Source organism: Tachypleus tridentatus, chromosome 2, assembly GCF_004210375.1.
Source record: "Tachypleus tridentatus isolate NWPU-2018 chromosome 2, ASM421037v1, whole genome shotgun sequence".
NCBI lineage: Eukaryota > Metazoa > Arthropoda > Merostomata > Xiphosura > Limulidae > Tachypleus > Tachypleus tridentatus.
The window spans coordinates 28,989,218-29,010,543 of NC_134826.1; the positions used below are offsets into that span (position 1 = coordinate 28,989,218).

At 32.1% G+C, this 21,326-nt stretch overlaps 1 protein-coding gene across 6 annotated transcripts in view; it reads right to left on the reverse strand.

Annotated features, from left to right (window-relative positions):
• Positions 1-21,326, reverse strand: part of YME1L (ATP-dependent zinc metalloprotease YME1L) — a 140,297-nt gene that overhangs the window by 89,034 nt on the left and 29,937 nt on the right. For 3 of the 6 annotated variants that reach the window (XM_076481856.1, XM_076481845.1, XM_076481866.1), the window contains exons 5-8: positions 21,098-21,205; positions 16,240-16,370; positions 8,446-8,544; positions 2,680-2,809 (exon numbers count right to left, since the gene is read on the reverse strand). In XM_076481856.1, coding sequence (XP_076337971.1) covers positions 2,680-2,809; positions 8,446-8,544; positions 16,240-16,370; positions 21,098-21,205 — 468 coding nt within the window. Of the gene's footprint in view, positions 1-2,667; positions 2,810-8,445; positions 8,545-16,239; positions 16,371-21,097; positions 21,206-21,326 lie in introns of all 6 variants that reach the window. The other 3 variants (XM_076481825.1, XM_076481817.1, XM_076481834.1) reach the window with 1 other exon arrangement.

Here is a 21,326-nt window from a genome sequence, read left to right on the forward strand (position 1 = left end):
ACCCAACATCAGATGTGAAATGGCTCCACTGATGAACAAAAGTCATAAAATGAACTCTCACTGAACTTAAACCCACCAGAACAGTTGTTGATATACCATCCGTCACTGTGAAAAATCACCAACTGTGACACTGTGAAAAGAAGGAACAGGCAAGGGCTTGGAAAAGAAGAATCAGGAGGCAGGAACTGATGCTATGCTCAACTTCAACTGGGACAAAAAAGGCCACAAAATAAGAAAGTGTGGATTGTTGTTGGATTGAAGCAACCCTCAATGCCAAAGACTCCATAATTATGTCAAACACAAAATGCCACAAAGAGGTCATGTACGTAAGAAGCCTGGAGAATGGGTCTGTGACAATATTGCATCAAAACCCGAATGGTTTCAACAACAAAGAAACCCCTTTTGCAGAACCAGATGACTGAATGCATCTTGACAAGCAAGCAAATATTTTGTAACAAATAAATACTTTCAAAATGAAAATGGGAAGTGTTGGCTCAGTAGTGGTGCATAGCGAGAGTCGTGTTCTACGTGATGGTGGTGCTCTCCTATTGGTTGAAAGATGGCACATGATGATTTTCACGAGAAACATGTTGGAATCAATGTTTCCGATCATGAGGGGGAGTTGCATATACAAAGTATTACAAAATGGGAAAAGTTAATTTAATATGGAGTGAAGTACTGTTTCACTGTTCCCTCCATGCATTTACATGTGATAAAAGTATTACTACAAGTCTTATCTGACATCAGATAAAACAAATTTATCAGTCAGAAATGCAAAAATTTTTTTAAATGCTTATTTAACTATAAAAGAATTTCTCCTAATTTGCTGAAAGAAGTGAAGGAGTCAGCATATACAGCAAGGAAAAGAGCTAGTTGACAATATCACTGGATACTGACATTTGTTTCAAAATTAGCTATATTCTACTTCATCATCATAACACAAATCCTTTTCAGAGTTAACAATGAACTACCATTATGTTCATTTAACTTTGGGTTGAAGTTTATTATTCAATACTTTCTATTAGGCACAATTCATGTTCATTATTTATATTTGTAAATGCTGCTAAAACATTTTAGTATTGCAATATACATAAAAATAGGCTATTTTAATTAAAAATCAATTGTATAAGTTATGTCATTGTGCTTTCTCACAAACAGAGATGCATTTTTGCATAAATTTATGTTAAAACTTTTTTTTTCAACTTTTAGAAATGAATACCTATAATGAAAACTATCTTTCATATATTCACCCTTAATTACATATGCAACAAACTCACCTGGAAAAACCAAGTCAAACAGATTGTTCAATGGAATAGACACATAAAAAAAAACACTTTAAAAGTTAAAAAATATACCACACAAAATCCACAATCAATAATTAGAGGAGAATGTGGCCCAAATATTCAAAAATAAAATACTGAGGTCTCATAATTTTTGCAGGCTTAAAATTGGCTCATGATTATTTTATCATAATACTGTGTAAGTACACTTGATGTATATAAAGTTATGAAGGTCATGATAACAGTTTTCTCTTTTAAATCTCAATTTTGGAATAAATTGCCACAGTATAAAATTTGAAAATATTAAGCATTCTTTTTCAAATTGATATTTCTGTGTACCTTAATATCTATTTTAAATATAACTCATTTTTTATACTACATTTAGAGCTTGGCAACTTAATTGATTACAGTGATTAATAATTCTAAGAATCCTTGACTAAAGATAAAGAAAAACCTGTTACAACATGTCAAACATTCCACATTTGCCATATCCACTGCAGAATAAAAATGGAGGAGGATAAGATATGTGTCAAACACCCATGTATACCACATTCAGTTTTGATGAGACCTTTCAACCAATATCATGGCTCATCAGACCAGCTGGACACAACAGATATAAATGACAGTCTAAATGCTTTGTATATACCATCAATTATCATAAGCAACTACTGTTATAGCACTAATAATTCCATATTTTGGTCTGTCCCACAGATGTGAAAACATAATCTGCAATACATATTTTCACTAGAGAGATAAAAATAAGAAATTTATTATAAACAAAGACCCAACATCAAAGCTGACAATTGTTCTTTCATTAATACCACAGAGTTTTTATTTTATTGGCAAAATCCGTTTCATTCAGTTCATCAGCATACATACCAGAAAAAAAAGAAAGTATTAAAAATAAGAACCAGTTTGCATCACTTCAACTGTTGTCGATTTGGATGTCAGTTTATGAATGGTGTTAATTCAGTTAAAGTAACTATGTATAGTAACTGAAAACTATAAGAGCTATTTTAAGCTTTTCTTGTGATTAAAAAACAACACGACAGCATCACACAACTTGTTAATGCGATGGATGAATGCTTTTGTTGTTCCACATAATTCTTATTTTTAATAATTCATTTGAATATTTAATACTCCTGACAGCTCAGTTGTAATTACAAAACCACCATACATACAGAGAACAAGTAATTCTAAAAACTATGGATCTGTTTATCATTTATAGACTTTACTGAGTACAAATGTTGAAAAATGTAATATGGCAGTCCTAGATGATCAAAACAGTATTACTGAACCTAATTTACAACAACCAAGAGACCAAAAATATTACAATAGACCAAGTATTTATATCACTAAAAAATAAGATAAAAACTTCTGATGATACCAGATAGCTCACCCATGAAGGAAAATAGAATTGCTAGTATCAATACAATTCCTAAAAGATCACGGAAAAGGTTGAACAGACGCACTTTTGAGCCAGTTCTTGTTTTTGGGTCTGCAGCTAGGTATCCTTCAGCAAATGCAACCTGAAAATTAAGACAAAATTATCAGCAACTGATTTAACAACTTAATCAACTCCTAACATAAAAATTGTTTTGAAAAAATACTATTTTGTAATAGTATTAGATAGTCCACTGCCTATTACCTTCTATGATGACCATCTTTCACAAAATTTCTCCATTCAACTTGAAAACTCTTTACAACTACGTTATATTACTAATGGTTTAAGATACCCAAGAATCTCGACCATTTCTTAAACTGTATTTGTTAAATTTTAAAGAATAAAATATCCTAACTCAAAATGAGCAATTGTTCTATTTGGAGGAATTAAAGTTGCACAATAGAAAGGATAACAACAGTTAAGACAAACAATGATATTTATTTATAACATTTGGAGATACAGATAAACATACAAGATTTCTATGGATTGCATCTTCAGTACCTGATGCAAAATAAAGGAATTACACTATTCCTAAGTAAAATACATTGTTATAACAGTAATTTTAATCAAAATTACAATAACATTAAAATGAAATGAGTAACAAACAAAATACTGTGCACATTAGTAAATGTGCAGCTTAAATGAAGGCTACATGTTGTTCAGTGCTGGTAAAAGTTATTTTATGTGAAGGGTTTCTTTAATTACTAATTCCAGATCAGTGTTAACTTTGCAAAGGATAATGTTCATGTTCTGTTTCTGCACAATGTTGGCCTATAAAGGAAACACTGAGGTTACTGAGGTTGTGTGTTTTTATGGAAATTCTCAAATGTTCATTGGCTCTAACTAGAAGATGACATTTAGTTTTGCAACTATAGGAGTCCTTACATTCTCCACATCTGTGAAGATATACACGCCAAGAACAAAGAGAAATTGGGAGAAAGACTTTAGTGCAGAAAAAAATCCTGTATGTGAGGTGTGGATTTAAAAAACTAACCTGAAATCAATTTAGAAGTAGTACTGTGTTACATATTTGATTTAAGTCAAGTTTTGTTTACCACTTAACTATAGAGAAGAGTATATAGCACATTTGGGCACAGTTGGTAGTCTAGGTAGATTAGTGAATTTCTTGGTTAGAAAACTACTATTAATTTTTTTTGTAACAGATAATGTGAATAGCTATTACGCTTAAAATCTATATTTATTACACAAAACTACACGATAAGTACTAACATTCCTACCACATAGTACATCCTAACTTCACATTTCCAAGCTGATTGATATAAATTAATTTTGCAAAATCAAGCTTGACCAGCTAAGAGTCAGAAAAGTGCAGTTAAGGCAGGCAAAGAGATCTGTAAATTCCATTGTGAGCCAATCAACATTAATCCTTAAACAGCAGCCATCATCAATCAATGCTGCTACCTACAACACTCTAGGTGTTTCAGTACTACTGGTCATTTATTTGATGTGTGTGGAATTTTGCAACACAAGTGTAGGTGTTATTTAGATACATTCTCATAAAATTTACTACCCTCTTTCACTTTCACCACACTTATTTACCAGCCAATAGAAACTGAGGTTCCATTACCACCTACTATGCCCTCTTAGTTTTGTTTTCATTCTTGGTTTAGAAAATTTTCCAAGCAGAGTCTTCTCTAACAAGCATTCTGCCTTATAGCAACCAAAATTTGTAAAACATTCTCTGGTACATACTTCAAAGCAAGTGATCTTCATTTTTAGCATACATACAAAATATCTGTTCAATGATTTCAATATATATATTTTTCCTCCTGAAATGTGTGATACGTACCACACTCTCAGATTATACATATACAGATAAGAAAAATTCACAATATAGATACATAATGATACATAAGAGGATAGATACAATATATATTTAATGCTGCTGTGTTTCTTCTAGAAATGGAATCCCCAAAAATTTAAAATGAAAGCAAGAGAGCTGAGTTAAAAAAACAACTGCATGAAGAAGAGACAGTTTCTTCTGAACACGTCATTCTCACCTGATGAAGAAAGCATTCTTTGACAGAAGTTTCTCTAATCTTTCAATGCTGCTGACAGAATCGCTCTATAAAACCAGATGGCAACAAAATCTGGAGCTCTCTTCTTCATTCTGTCTTATTGACAGATCACGAAGAGATCTTATAGTGAAAGATCAAAGGATGAGGATGTTGTGGAATCACCTAGACCAAGTATGTCAATGCAACCTGCTCCTCCACCACAGAAAAGAGACAGGACAAAGAGGAGCAGGGGAAGGGGTAAAGCTATAGTATCAATAAGAGCTGTTTCTTCACAGCTGGAGAAGCCTCTCATCTGCAGTGACACTTAGTTCTGGGTGCAAATAACCAAAAAGCCTACCCACATATTTCAGTTCAATAGAGGTGAACCTCTTTCTCAACAGGTAACCTCTATAAGCACAATTATTGATTTATTTAAACGTTTCTTTACATTTAAAATTTTAAGTCACATTTTTCTCAAAACAAACTGGTATGCTCAATGTGAACAGCCACACCAGGAAGGAGAACCCCAATTGAAAAAAATCTGTAAAATGGACCAATGTAATTTATGAAGATATTTTAGCATATCTCGGAGTAGAAACAGCAATGTTGCAACTCAAGCCCTGTCCTTTTTCAAAATTCTGGTCTACTTATCTTCCCTTTCCATACTCCTTAGTTATACAGAATCTCCTCTAGAGACAGGTTTTTTTTTATTAATCCATACTATTTTACATTTAAATAACAACACGAATGAACTTCCTGGAACTGACCCTAATTATGACAAAGTTTTTATGGTTAGACCAGTGGTTCCCACAACCAGGGGTTCGAGATAACATTTGTTTTGGCCACCTTCACCTTTATTCTTAAATAAATAATTACTGTGAGGGGTGCGAGAACATATTAAGGGGTGCAGAGCATAAAAAAGGTTTGGAACCACTGGGTTAGACTCATCATGGAACACCTACTAAACTTTACACTACTCTTCTAACAGAGAACTAACCATAGACAAACAGATATTGGGCACAAAATACTGAATTAGTATTCTCCAGCATTAGCCAAGAAAACTGCCAACTGGGGGTATCAACTTGAAGGTCTTGGCAGAAGCTGTGAGTGTATACTGTCTGAAGTTCAAAATCTACACAGGCAAAGAGGGACAAAGGTTTGTCAATGTTGTGATGGAACTGATGGACAAGTACAACAAATAAGAGCACTGGGTTTTCATGGACAATTTTTACACTTTCCCTCATTTATTTGACAAACTACTGAATGTGGAAACCTATACTTGTAGGACATGCAAAAAATACACATTGTATTTCCCACAACAACTGAATTCTACAACCTTACAGAGGTGGGAAGCACAATTTTTAAATGTGAAACTCTGACAGTTGTAAAGTGGACTAATAAGACATTTATGCACTTTCAACTATGCACTCTAGTACCACAAAAACAATGACAAGAAGAGAGAGGGATGACAAGGTTACAAAACCTCAGTTAATTGTGGATTACAATTAGTTTATGGGAGGAGTTAGCATATATGACCATTTAAGTTGCTATTCTACTGCATAAAGGAAATAATATGTACTGTTTTTTCAATTTTTGGACTTGACAGTTGTAAATGTTTATATAAACATTTATACAAACAATTGACCAATCAGCCAGCTTTATCTCAGAAGGCCTTCAGAATGGACCTGGTCACAGATCTTGTTGAACCTCTACTTCAAAGCAGACAAGGTATATATACCCCTCTCTAGAATAGCACAGATCTCATCACCTCTGAGACTTACTCTCTTAACAGGCATTTTTCTAGACTTGTTGAAACAAGGAACAGAAAAAGATACAGAGTATGCCTTCCTGAAAATAAATTATGCAAAAAGTGTAAAATGTGTGATGAGTTTCTTTGTATGAAACACTTTGAAGAGTATCACACTAGTGTTACTCTTAAAAGTAGTTTAGATTATGCAGAAGGTAAAAATTAGTTTTTCCTGTGTAAAGTTTTTGTTTTCCTAAAAAAAAACAAATCATAGTATTTTTATTGTTTTTGACTTTAAGTCAATATTTAACCCTTTTGGCTCTGAATAAAAAAATTTAATATTTGGCATGGCACTGAATATATATTTTTGATGCTTCAACTAATTATGGTATCAGTACTAAAAGCATGATATCTTGGCAATAACTCCCTGAAATATTCAGTGATTGTACCCAATACTATATATGTTAAATTCAATACATAAGAATAACAGGAAATTAGGAAAACGCCCTGATACACAACAAAGAAGTGCCATGTAAAGCACAATAATTCATTATAAATTGTATACAATTTGTGCAGCAGCCCATCGATAGTCTTTGTGGTAATGATATATCTCATGGCATGGTAAAAAGCACATGGGGAGATTGGACTGTTTGCAGAAATAATTAGTCTGCTTTCTTTTCCATCCAGCTGTGTATCTATCCCTGCAAACAGTACAATCAGGTTTGTGTTTTAATTTACATCAATTTAGACAATTATAGTAACACAAATTCAGCAGGTATAAATATGTATTGGCCTACAAAATACAAATGTAACTATAATACAAGTATACTGAAAATTACAGTAGTATTTTGGCTACCATACATTACATACATATAAATATGTTTATAGATAATTATTACTTACTCATGAATGTTTAAATTTTAGTTATATTTTTTAAAACAAATTAATGAGAAATACACTGATAAACACTTATTTTGAGTACATAACCATGTTACAAAATGTGCGCTCATGCATCAAACGTGCTAAGCCTCTCCATAAGCTTCATTTATTCTTGCAGGTGGAGGATATAAAAATACTACTTTTGAAAACAAAAAAAACTATCAAAACACTATATACAATATAATTTTAATACATAAATCATTATTATCACCAGTCCCATTCCTTATCTAAAATATTATTTAAGTTTCTACAACTAAAAATGTGTGCACGCACACATGCACACACAGTATATTTTGTGTGGATGTTGGCTTTAAATAATATTTACAAAAAATAAAATTTGGTAAGTACTGACAATATTACATCTATACAACATAATGTATAAATATTAAAAATATCAGAGAACTTATTTTCATAATTTCCATGTAAACCCATTTAGTGTGAAAAATATGCTGCCAGATTGTTTTTACATAAAGCACACAACAGTTAAGATTTATATCAATATCTAATGGTTCTAATTACTAAACATGATGACCAAATGCCACAATTCTTCTATACTACAGACTTGCATTGCAATTTGGTATGGTTTTTAAATTCTGTACCAATTTTTTTAAAAATAATATCAATGCTTCTCAAATGACTGTGCTACAAAAGTATCATCAGAATATTATACTAAATTTTATCTTTCAAACTCAAATGATTTTTAAGATCTTGTAATATGATTCTGTTTACTATAATAACCTTACAGTAATGATTTTAATATACAACAATGTTGAAAGATCAGCATTGCATTTTTAAATCAAACATAAATAGCAAGCATTGAATGGACTATTAATTCTTCCAATGAGTATATGCCTTTACTATTTTTTTTTTTTATTTCAAAAACTTTCTTGGCAATTCACTGTCTTAAAAGTATCTTAAAAGTAGGAAAAAATGGAATAATTCAAATAAATTTTCATTGAATAAATAAAATCAAACAATCAAAATATAAGACCCAATAATAACATAAAAAATGCCTACCCTAAGTCTCTGTTGCTCATCAGGTGAAAGATTTTCATCAGCAAGAAGAGATTTAAGTTTATCACTTTGTTCTGCTTCAGTCTGCATCTTTGCTTTTTCCTAAAAACGTGAAAATATTTTACTTCATCAAATTAGCACAGTGTTTTAACTAATAAGTGACAGCTACAAAAAAAAGAAACTCCTGATGGCCAAGGTTGAGGTAACTACTGATTAATTATTTGAAATCATACAACCATGAAGAGCAAATCAAATACAGCTATGTGGCAGTAGGCCTGAACTTTGTTTTTGAAATGTTTATTAAATAAGAAAGTTTGTAATATTTGACTAATTACACATACTGCCTGTATGATAAACATATACAGATATCTACGTATTTACCATAATAAACACACAGACACAATCAGCACTAATACATGAAACTACTGGTACTTGGTGAAACTGAAGAAAATTGAAAGAAAAACAAAGCAACTGTACATTTTACAAAAAAATATGTATTTCTGAAACATATAACTGTCTTGTTTCTGCTCAGTTCTGTAAATAATTAGCACATCACTCACTAAAATGACTGAGTGTGAATGGCTGACCCATACTCCTGCTCACAGAGGGAGGACAATCAGTTAACAGCAACCAGATCTTAAGCTGCTTTTGTTTGACAAGTGATAAACTTACAGATCCACATTCCAAACACACATACAACAGTCATCAATAAATGCAGGGGCTGTCATCACACAATATACCAAAATCAAAGCAAACAAACCTCTAATCATTGTTTTTATCTCTGTTCATACAGCACAGTCAAAGTTTGCACGTCACAACCTTTTACAGTTACATTCAAACTTTATTTAAACAATTTTATTATCCATGATTATCAATAAAATTGGCATTAAAATGTAGTTTGTAATTTGCATTTTTATATAATCTAACTTTTACTTCCTTAATTTTTAAAAGTAAATGCTTAAAAAATTCTCAACATTCACTTTTCTGTGCCACATGATAACTATAGCTTCAATGCATTCCTTTATATCTTTCCTAGTTTGACATTCAGATTGTACAAGAAATTTGAGACACAAATATAAGCAAGAATATAAAATTTGATACTTCTATATTCTTAGTTTTTTGAGATATCAATAAATTCACTAAATCTACCAGGGAAGTGTATCTCCTCATTGGCTACCTTTTTTATACTATTTGTTAACAGTCCTTACAAAATAGAATAACAATAAAACAAACAAATAATACGAAAAAAGTAGACAACTTCCCTTAGCTCTCAAAATTTTTTTTTTTAATTATACAACAAGAGCCATTAAAAATTCATCCAAGATAACCATATGGGAACAAAGGTTGTACTCTCAATTAAAATGATGTTTATCTGTTCAGAACACAATGTTATAACACAATACTTCATTTGAGACATAAAATCTTGACTGTCTATTAGTTATAGGTAATATACAATTAAATGTAAAAGAAAACTACTAACAAATCCTGGAAGAGGAAATGTGACAGAAGGGGTATGATTTTTATTTGATAGCTCTGTAAACAAACAACATGGAAAGCTAAACAAATTACAGCTTGTCTGAGCAATGATGATTTTATAGCAAGTGGTACAGTCAACATGACCCAACAACAGGTTGGAACAAATCAAACTTAGTACCTTGAGTAACATATGAATTGGAGAAAAGTCCTAGAGTTGTAATCCTGTCCTGATGGAATGTTGGGTTTTCAGAAAGCATCTGACAAAGTAGCACATAAAAGGCTTGTAAAGAACCTATTTCTGTATGTGTGGGGGATATGTTAACTAATTTGACAAAAGAGTGGTTTGAGGGAATAAAGCAGAGGGTTGTTATAACTAGTTCAGTCAAACTGGATTAATATTGCAAATGGTGTTGTACTTCAGAGCTCACTCTTAAAACCTTTGCTCTTTTTGACATAGGTGAAGGAATTACCAAAAAAATACTTAAATTTGCAAACAATAAAGTCTTGGGTGTTGATGACCATGATTTAAAAAAGAAGTTCAATCATTGAATGAGATGGGCATGTAAATGGCAAATAGAATTTAATTGTAGTAAATGCAAGATACTGTATGTTGATTATCATAATTTGACCTTAAGTAAAATTAGGATTGAAATACCATTAACAGTGTCATGAAATAAAAGGATCTTGGTGTCATGGTTGATCAGTCTCTTAAGCCATCCAAGAAGTGTGCTGTTGCAAGTGATATGGCAAATAGAATTTTAGGTTGTATCTAGAGAAATATTGAATACAAGTCCAAAGAGGTTATAATTTAATTGTATAGGTCACTGGTTAGGCCACATTTAGAGTATTGTGTTCAGTCTTAAGCTCCTTACCTTTTAAAAATACACTGAATTGTTGTAAAGGGTTACTAAAATGACTTCTGGAAGGAGGGGTTGATATATAAGGAGAAATTAAGATCCTTAAAATTGTTTTCTCTTGAAAAAAAAGTCAGAAGGGATCTGAATGAATTTTTTAAAATTGTAAAAGGAACTTATAATGCTGATGCATCAACATTTTTCTTACTTAACAGCAAGAATTATAGAACTAGGGGATGAAAATATAGATTTACACAAGGTAGAAGCCATCCTCAACAAAAACAATTTTATGTTTCAAATAGGGTGGTTATTCTGTTGAATAAGGGTTGCTTTCGGATGTAGCTTAGGTGGTAAATCTGGAGAAGTTTAAAAGAAAGCATGAGAGATATATGAATGTCAAAGGTTTTTTTTACATAGTTTTAGTTTGATTGTAAGATGATAGATCAACAACAGTGATTATGGGCATTGTTAAATATGTAAATAGTGTAAGAAGGCCATGTCATCCAGGAGAGTATTGGATCAACTCCTGTGACAGTGTAGATAATATCAGGAAGCCATATCCAAGAGTAATAAATAGATCAACTCCAGTGAAATTCATGTAACATATCCATCAGCAGAATACTGCCTCCCAACTCTCAAATGAATGGTCATAGCTATCTTTCTAGTGGAAATTAATTGGAAAGAAGCCCCCATCATCCACAACCACAGCAAGTTGGAATTCTAAAGTGGTAAAGATCTTATTCCACTCAAAAAAGCAGTTTTTTGCAAGGACAATTCTATTTTCAAAATAGGGTGGATTGCCATATGAAGTGGGTTGCCTTCAGAAGTTGTTGAGGCAGTAATTATGAGTGAGTTTAAAAGACAGCTTGACAGATATATGAATAATAAGGGCTAGATTTAATTTTTGTTTTTATTTAATAGCTTTTGTTTAGCTTAGAGAATAGAACAGCCAAGATGGACCAAGCATTCCCTTATTGTCTATAAATATTATGTTATGTTACTCCCAAAGCCTGAAGATAAGGTATTGCAGACAAAATTTGCAGCAGTTGGGTGAAACAATTAGAGGCTAATCCACCAATCTGAGTTGCAAAATGGGAGCCAATCCAATGGAATATTGTGATACAGCATCTATTTTGTCAGGAGAATCTGTTTGGATTGAAAAAATTGACTTGCAACGAGAGGGATCACCTGTAAATCACAACAAGAGAAAGGAGGTCCAAAATTTGAAAACAAGAAGCCGTGGGTCAAATGCCTCTTCAATGAAAAAGACAAAACAACACCATGGAATTGTGAAAGTGAAGTCTCACGAATTTCCCTTCAATAAGCTCAGACAATAAAGCATTGTCTGTTGAAGAGCAAGAACTAAAACATTGTGTAAGGAAGCCTCTTCATCCATGCACAGACCCTGAAATTGCTGAATGTTGGTATATGTGCCCCATCCATGGAGAAAGGTATCTGTAAATAAATGGAACTCTGGACACAGTGCCAATAGAGGAGTCTATATCATAGTAGTGAACTGACTGAACAACCCCTTAAGATCAAATAATAATCCTAAGGAAACTGGAGAATCCAGTGAATCAATACTCATGATCTCTTGGCCACATAAAACCATTAAAGGGATTTCTTGTGATCTCTTCCTATAGACATAAGAATGAAAGTGGTATCTATATTTCTAGAAAAGAAAGAATCATCCTGCAATAAGAAAAAGGGAGATAAAAGTCAGGAGACCTACTTAATAGTGTTGAGCCAGGTGGGAGAAGCTGAGCCCACCTGAGAAACAAGACAAAAATACCCAGACTGATGACATATAGAACTGGAAGAGGAACAGAAGTCTCAGCACTGAAAATAAAGCCTGCCTAAGTTGTTTCTGAATGTAGAATCAGCATGTGATTACCTGACAACTGGCAAGATAGTACACCAACAGTAACCAATCGTCCATGCAATGACGTGTGCATAGTACAATGAAATGGAAGTGAGAAAAAAACTTGTACAATACAGTATAAACCATGTAAAGCTGATGCAAGATTAAAGGTAAAAACCCAGAACTGCAGTACTTACCCTCATGCATAACAATGTCAAAAGAGGTGAGATTCTACCGATATGGCAATGTGTAGATAGAAGCTGACTACAACAAATTTGAACATCTGCATCCCCAGTGGAAAATGTCAACTCAGATTGAAAACTCAGTAACTTGTGAACCTTGAAGAATCTAAATATTGATACAGATGAGAAAGATTGATGACTGAACATCAATCGCCTGTCGCCATATGCCCAACAACCAGCAGGAATAAATCTTCTGAAGAATTGGTACAACTCTCTCACTAACTCCAGGCCAACTCTGATAGCCCAAGAACTAAGTTCTAAATCACACTGATCTGTATGAGACAGAAACCCTGGAGTGTGGATAGATAATAATGGGAAAAGATGTGATTTGAAAGACCAATCCTGACTCAAAAATCTGCAGTGGTTCTAGATCCATGGTTAAGGTCACCACACATCCAGAAATTCTCAGAATCAAACCCCTACAGACCTTAAATGTATGCAATAATCACCAATGTCAATCTAGCCAAGAAGCAGAATCTTTGCACATTGTTAAAATCTATTCTGGATGCTAGTGTAAAAAGGAGCTGATTTTGAGAATGGGACCCATAAAAAGAGATGAAAGTATCAACCCTATAGGAGCCAATGAAATTTAGGTCTCAAACGACAAAGAGAAGGAAAGTAGAAGCTGAAAATTGAACTAACGTGCAAGCTAATGATAGATTCAAGTCATCAACAACAAAGTTACTGATCCTGAAAGTCTTCAAACAGAGTGAAGTGAAAGGGAAATAAAATGCAAAATTTTAGAGTTTTATGTCCATAGATTCACCCTATCCGATCAGGAGACATTGATCTATCACATTAACCATAAATTCTGCCATAAAACCCCCAAAATCTGAGAAGCAGATATATAATTTGAAAGTCAAAAAATGCTTACACCTGATAGTGGTAGTCTAAATCATGAAGTACTGACAATGTTTCAGATAAGACATTACTGCTCTTTCACCAAGAAGTAAGCCATCCAGCTTGAACCACAATATCGGCAGATGAGAGAAAACTAAAATATTGCTTCCAGACTTGTCAGCCATCAAGTTAGGTGCACACTCAAAAGCAACTCAAAAGCCTAAACATCAAACACCTCAATGAACTAATAGAAGAAAACAAACCAAAGACAGCTTATCCTAAAGTGGCTTTGTGTTTGTTTTTGATAGGTCATTTAAAGACTGTACTGATTGCTGTTGATTGGAACAACATTTTATTTGGTAAATGTGTTGTGTTAGAACAAAACAACCTTGGGTTATATACTAAATTAACCACAGGTAATTGAGCCCCAGACCACAGAGTATTGCAAGTCCACAAACTCACCATTGTCCTACAGGGAGATTGAAAAGCTCACAGAATAAAAGAAGGCACAGGAAAAAGAAAATCTAAATTCTCTCCAGAATGTTGAGTATTACACTCAATTACAGCCTCAGAACTCCCTCAGAGGACTCCCACAAAACCAAACATTTGTTTTCATCTCACCATGAACAAGATCACAAACAGTATCCACTGAGTATTCTCTCAACTCTGATTGTTGTGCTATACCAGATTTTGGAGATGGGATTTAAAAAAAACAAAAAAAAAAACAACCTTGTTTGCCCCCATGCTGAAAATAATAATCCAATAATTCATACTGTAAAATGGTTTACCTATCAGAACAAAAGATTTTTTTAACTATTATCACGAATATCAACTCGAAAACAAAACAAAAACACTTAAAGAATCTTTGAATGATCATAATAATGGGAAACTTGTTAGCAATGCATTGTTGAGAAAAAATTGATAAATTATCTGAATGAGATGCTTATATACAGTAATAGGAGAGGGTTCACTGAGTAGGTAGGTAATGTTATGATAAAAATATTGCCAAGGGCAATTAAGTGGAGTATAAAATAATGAAGCAAGTGAGAAAAACAGAACAATGCTTAAATTAGTACAATGGCAGTAGAAAATAAGCAATAATTGGGGAGGAGATAAGTATGTTTTGAAATTTATGTTTTATCCTGTATCTTATTATGTTTCTCATTTTTATAGTTCAGTTACTTTTATAGCATTAAATAAATATACCTCCTAAAAACAAGAGATTTACAACTCAAGACTGGCATGTTGTTTAACGAAATTTATTCCTACTTTTTTTACCAATGACAATCAATTTCTTTCAAATATGCAACTAAGAATACAAAATACTAACATGCAAAAAAACATGACCTAAAACTATTATAACTTAACTACTTCCTAACTAAGCTACCAGTAGATTAAAATAACTTTTATATGGTCAGGTGATCTTGATTACAGAAACCACAAATCTGTAGGACAAATAATTCAAAACATACCTCTGATAAGAACTACAAAAATTAATAAATTAAAATGTTCTCTTTGTGTTAATTATAGATACTTAAATTAATAAATATTAAAAAAATGACATTTTTGGAAGAAAGATGTGAAAAAAGAGGATTTTTACTTTACAGATATATTTCTCCATGATGCAAGACAGATGGCTGTGAAATTAGATTATGTTTACACAATTTCTTTTACATAAATGTATAGGTTATCTTAAATTCAGGACATCAAGTCAGGGAAATAAGAGTATATAAAATGGACAATTCAGAACAAACTAGAAGGACACATAATTACAAAACATACACTTCTGCTATGCTGCATTAATTATATTAAATCCTTGAAAATATGTAATGTATTCTTTTGTCAGTCATTATTAAAAAACACCATTAATCATTTTTGGCAGGACAATGAGGAATACTATTCTGTACATGTCCATCAAGTTTTATTAAAGTTCAATCAGTTTTGACTGCATTCTATAGCAAAAATAGTGTAAAAACTTGGTCCCCATAATAACAAATGAGAATTTCTTGAATTTTCATAACACTGCTCTGACCTTTACTCTCCAAAAACTAATTACTTCTAAGTTGCATCATACTCTAATGTTTAAAACTTTCGTCCATATCCATTCATCCATTTTGGAGAAATACTGCTGACAAACACAAACATATCCAAGGGTAAATAAATAAATCAACCACCTTTGATGATGGAGGTAACAAATACCACGACACAGAAATAAAGATTGAGAAGTGGTTTAAATATTTCCATTAGAGTTAAAAATTCAAACTCATATAATATTAATATCTGGTTAAGTAACTATGTATTAATGCCAAGTTTATTGAGATAAATTGGTAAATAGTTAGCTTAAGTGAATTCTAACAATAACTGTAAAAAGATCATGACACTCACTTAGATCCTTATAGTGCAATGAAATAAAAATACAATGTCGGTGATTTTCAAGTAGTTATCAGATTCAATGAAACGTTTTCAAAGACAAGTATAATCACAGTCCCTTGTTTTAATGTCACAAATGAAAACATTCTCTAACCCTCTCTTTCCGACCACGAAGACCAACAATTCTGCCCCCCATGCTTGTGCCTTCCACCTCTGTTACTGATGTTCTGAGACCTGATGCTATTCTTTGTGTTTTTGTCTTAAATCCTCTTCTTGGCTGAACACCTGTTATAATAGAAACCTTATTTACTTTCAAGTGCAACTATAATAGAGACAAAAACTTTATTTACGAGGTAGTCCTAATGTTATTTAGAAGCTGTGATCACAATAAAGAAATTTCACTTGTAGAAAAATGTGCTTTATGCAATTTGAATTTTTAATAATACTTAAAACTTTTATTTAGAATAATGCACATCTGATCAGATATTAAAGTTAGTTTGTACTGCAGTTTGACGTCTTATTTCCTTTATTTATTTTGTCACAGGGTTTATTCGTCATTTTCAAAAAAGCCACATGAAACCACTAAATACTGCATGTTTTAGCTTCACATGCAACCTTTTATGGTCCATCAACAACACTGCTGAAGAAATACCATAGATCATTAAAATTTCAACTGTTCTTCTACTTAGTTAAAATGTAAATACACTGATGAATAACTTAACAATTTTGGGAGAATGAAAGATATAACTATGCTGCTCCTGAGTCAAATATTTACTGAAAAAGCATTTTCTGATGTGCACACATACACAAAAATGTAAAAAAAACAAAACTAACCATACTTTACAGTAAATTTGTATGTCTAATATCACAAATAACTGCATATTTTAACAAAACTATCTACTGATTCAAAGCACAGTTATTTTTGCCTATGCTTTTAAAAGTGCACATACTACTTTCAGCTATATTAACAGTACTGAATTAATGTGACTAACTGTAAATTGTAATAATATATACAGGACAAAACAGTCATAAAATAAGACCTGATGATAAATATCCATAGTTGAAAAATATAACATTAAGCCCTCAAATGTACTTTTATACTCTCAGATGTACTTCAGTATCTTGCACTGACATGAATGTTACTATACCCAAACATGTTCACTGCTGACACATATTTCATTACTGCATTGTATCATCCAAATGTCAAGTCTATAATTTTGTTCTTAGATATTTCTTATTACATTAAATAAAAACTGTTACTTTATTAAAATTACATTTTTATTCTGGTATGGTCCTTGAATTTAGAAACAATGAAAAACTTAACAGAGCATCCATATCCATACTCAACCAGTCCAGCACTACAAAATCTCCATAATAATTGATATCTCAACTAAAAGAGCATACCTGTGGTATGAGATCCCACAAGTTGAAAACAATATCCAAACTAGTAATCCTATTCTGTCAAGCTTTGCAAGCTCATCTGTATCTTCACTTTTTAATCTTTCCTGTCCCTAGTGTCTTGTTTGTTGCTTAACAAATATTATATTTCTTAATCTACAATTCAGATATCTGATTCACCAAATTATGCATTGTCACATAAACAAAAAATATGCAGTAGTTCACTAGTGAAAATTCAAATGCTTTTAAACAAATTCACAAATAACAAATGGTGTCTTATTGTGGAAAATCTTTACATGTATTATATTGTTAGTTATTGTCACTGAAACATTCTATATTTCAATCTTGTTTTCAATTCAATTTTTTTTGCAAATCATAACTCCAACCTATTGACATTATACATTGCCATCCATACTTTTCTTTATAATGGCTTTCCTTAATTGCCACTTGCAATATTCTATTTGGTCTACACAAGCTTTACTGTGAATGATGGGGTCATGTGCTACAGGCAATGCTATATCAATGGCTAAAATCATCATCATTTTTACTAATAAAGCAGAGTACAACATTTCAACCTGAAGATGACCTAAGAAGGTCAAAACATTGTTCTATGCTTTATTAGTAAAAATGTTTATACCCATACCAGCCATCCTGAGATATATTTTCACTTCAAGAGGGTTTCTCATCATCATGAATAAAATCATTACCAATTAGTCACAAAAACACAGACTTCAAGAGTTACAAAAAAAAGAAAAATTTATCTTAGCAGTTAAAGACAACACCCTCCAATCACAATCTATTTTATATCTGATACCCATTGCACAAAGAATTTATAAACGTCCTAGGTTTTAAACCATTTAATACTTTCATCAGTTCATAAACATCTTGAATGAACAAGATACACATAAATATCACAATATTTGAATTATCAGATAAATTACTGCCATGAATAGTCATACATGCCATTTGCTAAATAATGTACAAACTGATCCATACAACATTCTCAATTTGGTTTCATAAGTTCATTTTGGCATGCTTTATCACTGCCATTGTCATGGTTCCTTAAACTGGTAGATACCAAAATTCACCATTTTAAATTATGAAAAAGTAAGCTGCCCAATAAACACAACAGACCAGAAATAAGACCAAATACATCACTGTCTGCCAACAATATTGATTCTGAATACATCCTCAAGTTCTTTCAATATCTATCCAACAAATGACAGTGCTAAATCTACTACATTCTGAAAAAGATTAGTGGCAACTCTTCAACTCTCTGTACAAGGACAGAGCTTTGACATATTTCAAAGTTTTTGAGCAGCTCTTCAACTGTACAGTAAACTATTCAGGTTTAGCAGAATGCAGCATTTGGTTAATTCTCCACGCATCCTCCACTGGGACAACAGTACGTCTTTGGAATTATAATGCTAAAATCAGTGGTTCAATTCCCCTCAGTGGACACAGCAGATAACCCAATGTGGCTTTGCTATAAGAAAAACACAATTCTCCAAGTATGTCATATAACAGCTTAATTATTACAGTTCTTGAGGCACTTGGTAAAAGCATGCAATATGAAGAATACTTTTAATTATTTTTTTTATATATATGACATTGAATAAATGAAGTATTGATGTAACTCCCAACAAAAATGTATTTAAATTACCAGTTTTCACAATAAAAAGTATGACAAAAATGAAAAAAAAATTGAAACCTTGGCCAAGAACAATAAATTTCAGAAAAAGTTAATGTTATGATAAACCAGCTGAATAAATAAATGTATAGTTCACCACTAAAGCCATACAAGAGAGAATGTCTTATACACAAATTGTAACAGTTTCAAAACCAATCCTATCACTAAATCTGGCATTTTCTATTCATTAATGATTGAAACTAATAAACAGAAAATTGTTTTTGTGAGGAAACATTAAAGCACGATATCCACTCTAAACCTCAAGTAAAGGTCATACAGAAGCTTAACAATTGTCACAAAAAATACAGAAAAGAAAAGAAAAAACTTGTATTAATCAAAACAAAGTGTAAATGGAACCATTAATACAAGTAAAACAAATAATTTAAGGCCAAATCAGTGTAGATTCAGCTGCTAGTGTGTTTATACAAGTGTCATAGGTTTGTAATGTCAATACTTCAGTTACTAACCTGTGAGGATCACTGTTATTATCGCAAGAAAAACTGTGCTAAAGCTAAATCTGAATCTTTGAATAATTCCTCCTAAAGCTTCTGACTTGTCATTTGTGAAGTACATTCACTAATGAAGTTATCACAACCTACTTGATAAAATAGCTTTTTTAGCTACAAGATATCCAAAATCGAAATATTCACCATCTCTAAGATCTTAACTTAGAGAGGTTGACAACAATCTTCCTAAAATTAAACAAACACCAGAACCTCAACTTAATCTCAGTTTAGAGTTGAAACAACAGTTAACTTAACTTAGAGAACAAAACAGCATTATAAAACAAAGAAGATGGATGTACAACCAGAAGGTACTTTCTATCTGCTAATAATGTTACCAAGCTCCACCTCATGGACACACAAATGCACATTTTCCAAGTATCAATTTACAGTCTTTATTCACTGAAACACCATTCTCAGCTGCAGACTGAATCATGTGGCCAAAATCTAAAAGTCTATCACACAGTTCAGACATTTTCCCAAATGCAGCTGTTTTAGTGTAAGATTCACTAGGATTGAAGGCTAGTGGATACACTGGACATGCTAAATTATAAAACTTAAAGTAATATTAAATCTATCTTCATTGACAAATTCAACTTAATGAGCCTAATGAAATAAACTAACAAACACCCTGAAACATTTCAGACATTTCTATGCTCTTGATAAAGGAAAGATTTTGAACACATAACAACATATGACTACTTCAAGTCCACAAAGAGTATGAGGCCCCCTTCATCCATGTAACAGATGGTGAATGGCCTACAGTTCTTAAGAGATAATGAGTTACATAATATGTAACAATTCTCTCAAGGGATTAAAATATCACAAATGGGATGAACTTAAAAGTTCTAATTACTGGATGCAAGCATAAAGTCTATCATAGGGTCATTAAGACCATCAACATGTTAAAACTCTTCACCATTATAGAGGATGTGCATGGCTAGAATAATGAAATGAGTGGCACTTGTTTGGTTGTTTTGAAATGTGCATCTTAGAGGGAACACTGATCTTGATAGTACATCCTATACTTCATAAATTGAAGTGCTTATGCTTCCTACTGGTAAAATAAACTGACTATTTTACCTTTTTTATTATCTAATAATGATACAGTCCTGGAATGCATTTTCCAGTTAAACATGTGTCCCATTGCCCTGAGATTTGTCATGGCCTTACTTACTGACCCAATTCACTTGTGTCAGCATTAAAATGTTTTTAATTACTTTATAGTGTGCTTTGCTGTAGCATTTTATTCTATGTAATTACTATTAATAAAATATTACAAAAATCATTTGCTGATAAGCAAATGTTTTAATTATAACAAATATGATAAATCATGACTGCAATGCCTTAAAAAGACAAGTGACTGGAAACAAAATATTTTTAATTACTCTATTCCAAAAAAATTGAGTGATAACACTTACCTAATGAAGCATGAGAAGAAAATGAAATGAATGGCATTTTCCAATAGGTCCAGCCTTTTATAACATCGACATTTATGTCTTGTGTCCATACTTCAGAGGATAAAAAACCTTGAATAACATGTTAAAGGTTTGCTTTTGTGAAAATATTAATATGACAAAAAATTACTCTAACAAAATTATTATTTTATCAAACTATTTTGCACATGTAGAAAAAGTTTTTTTTATTGTT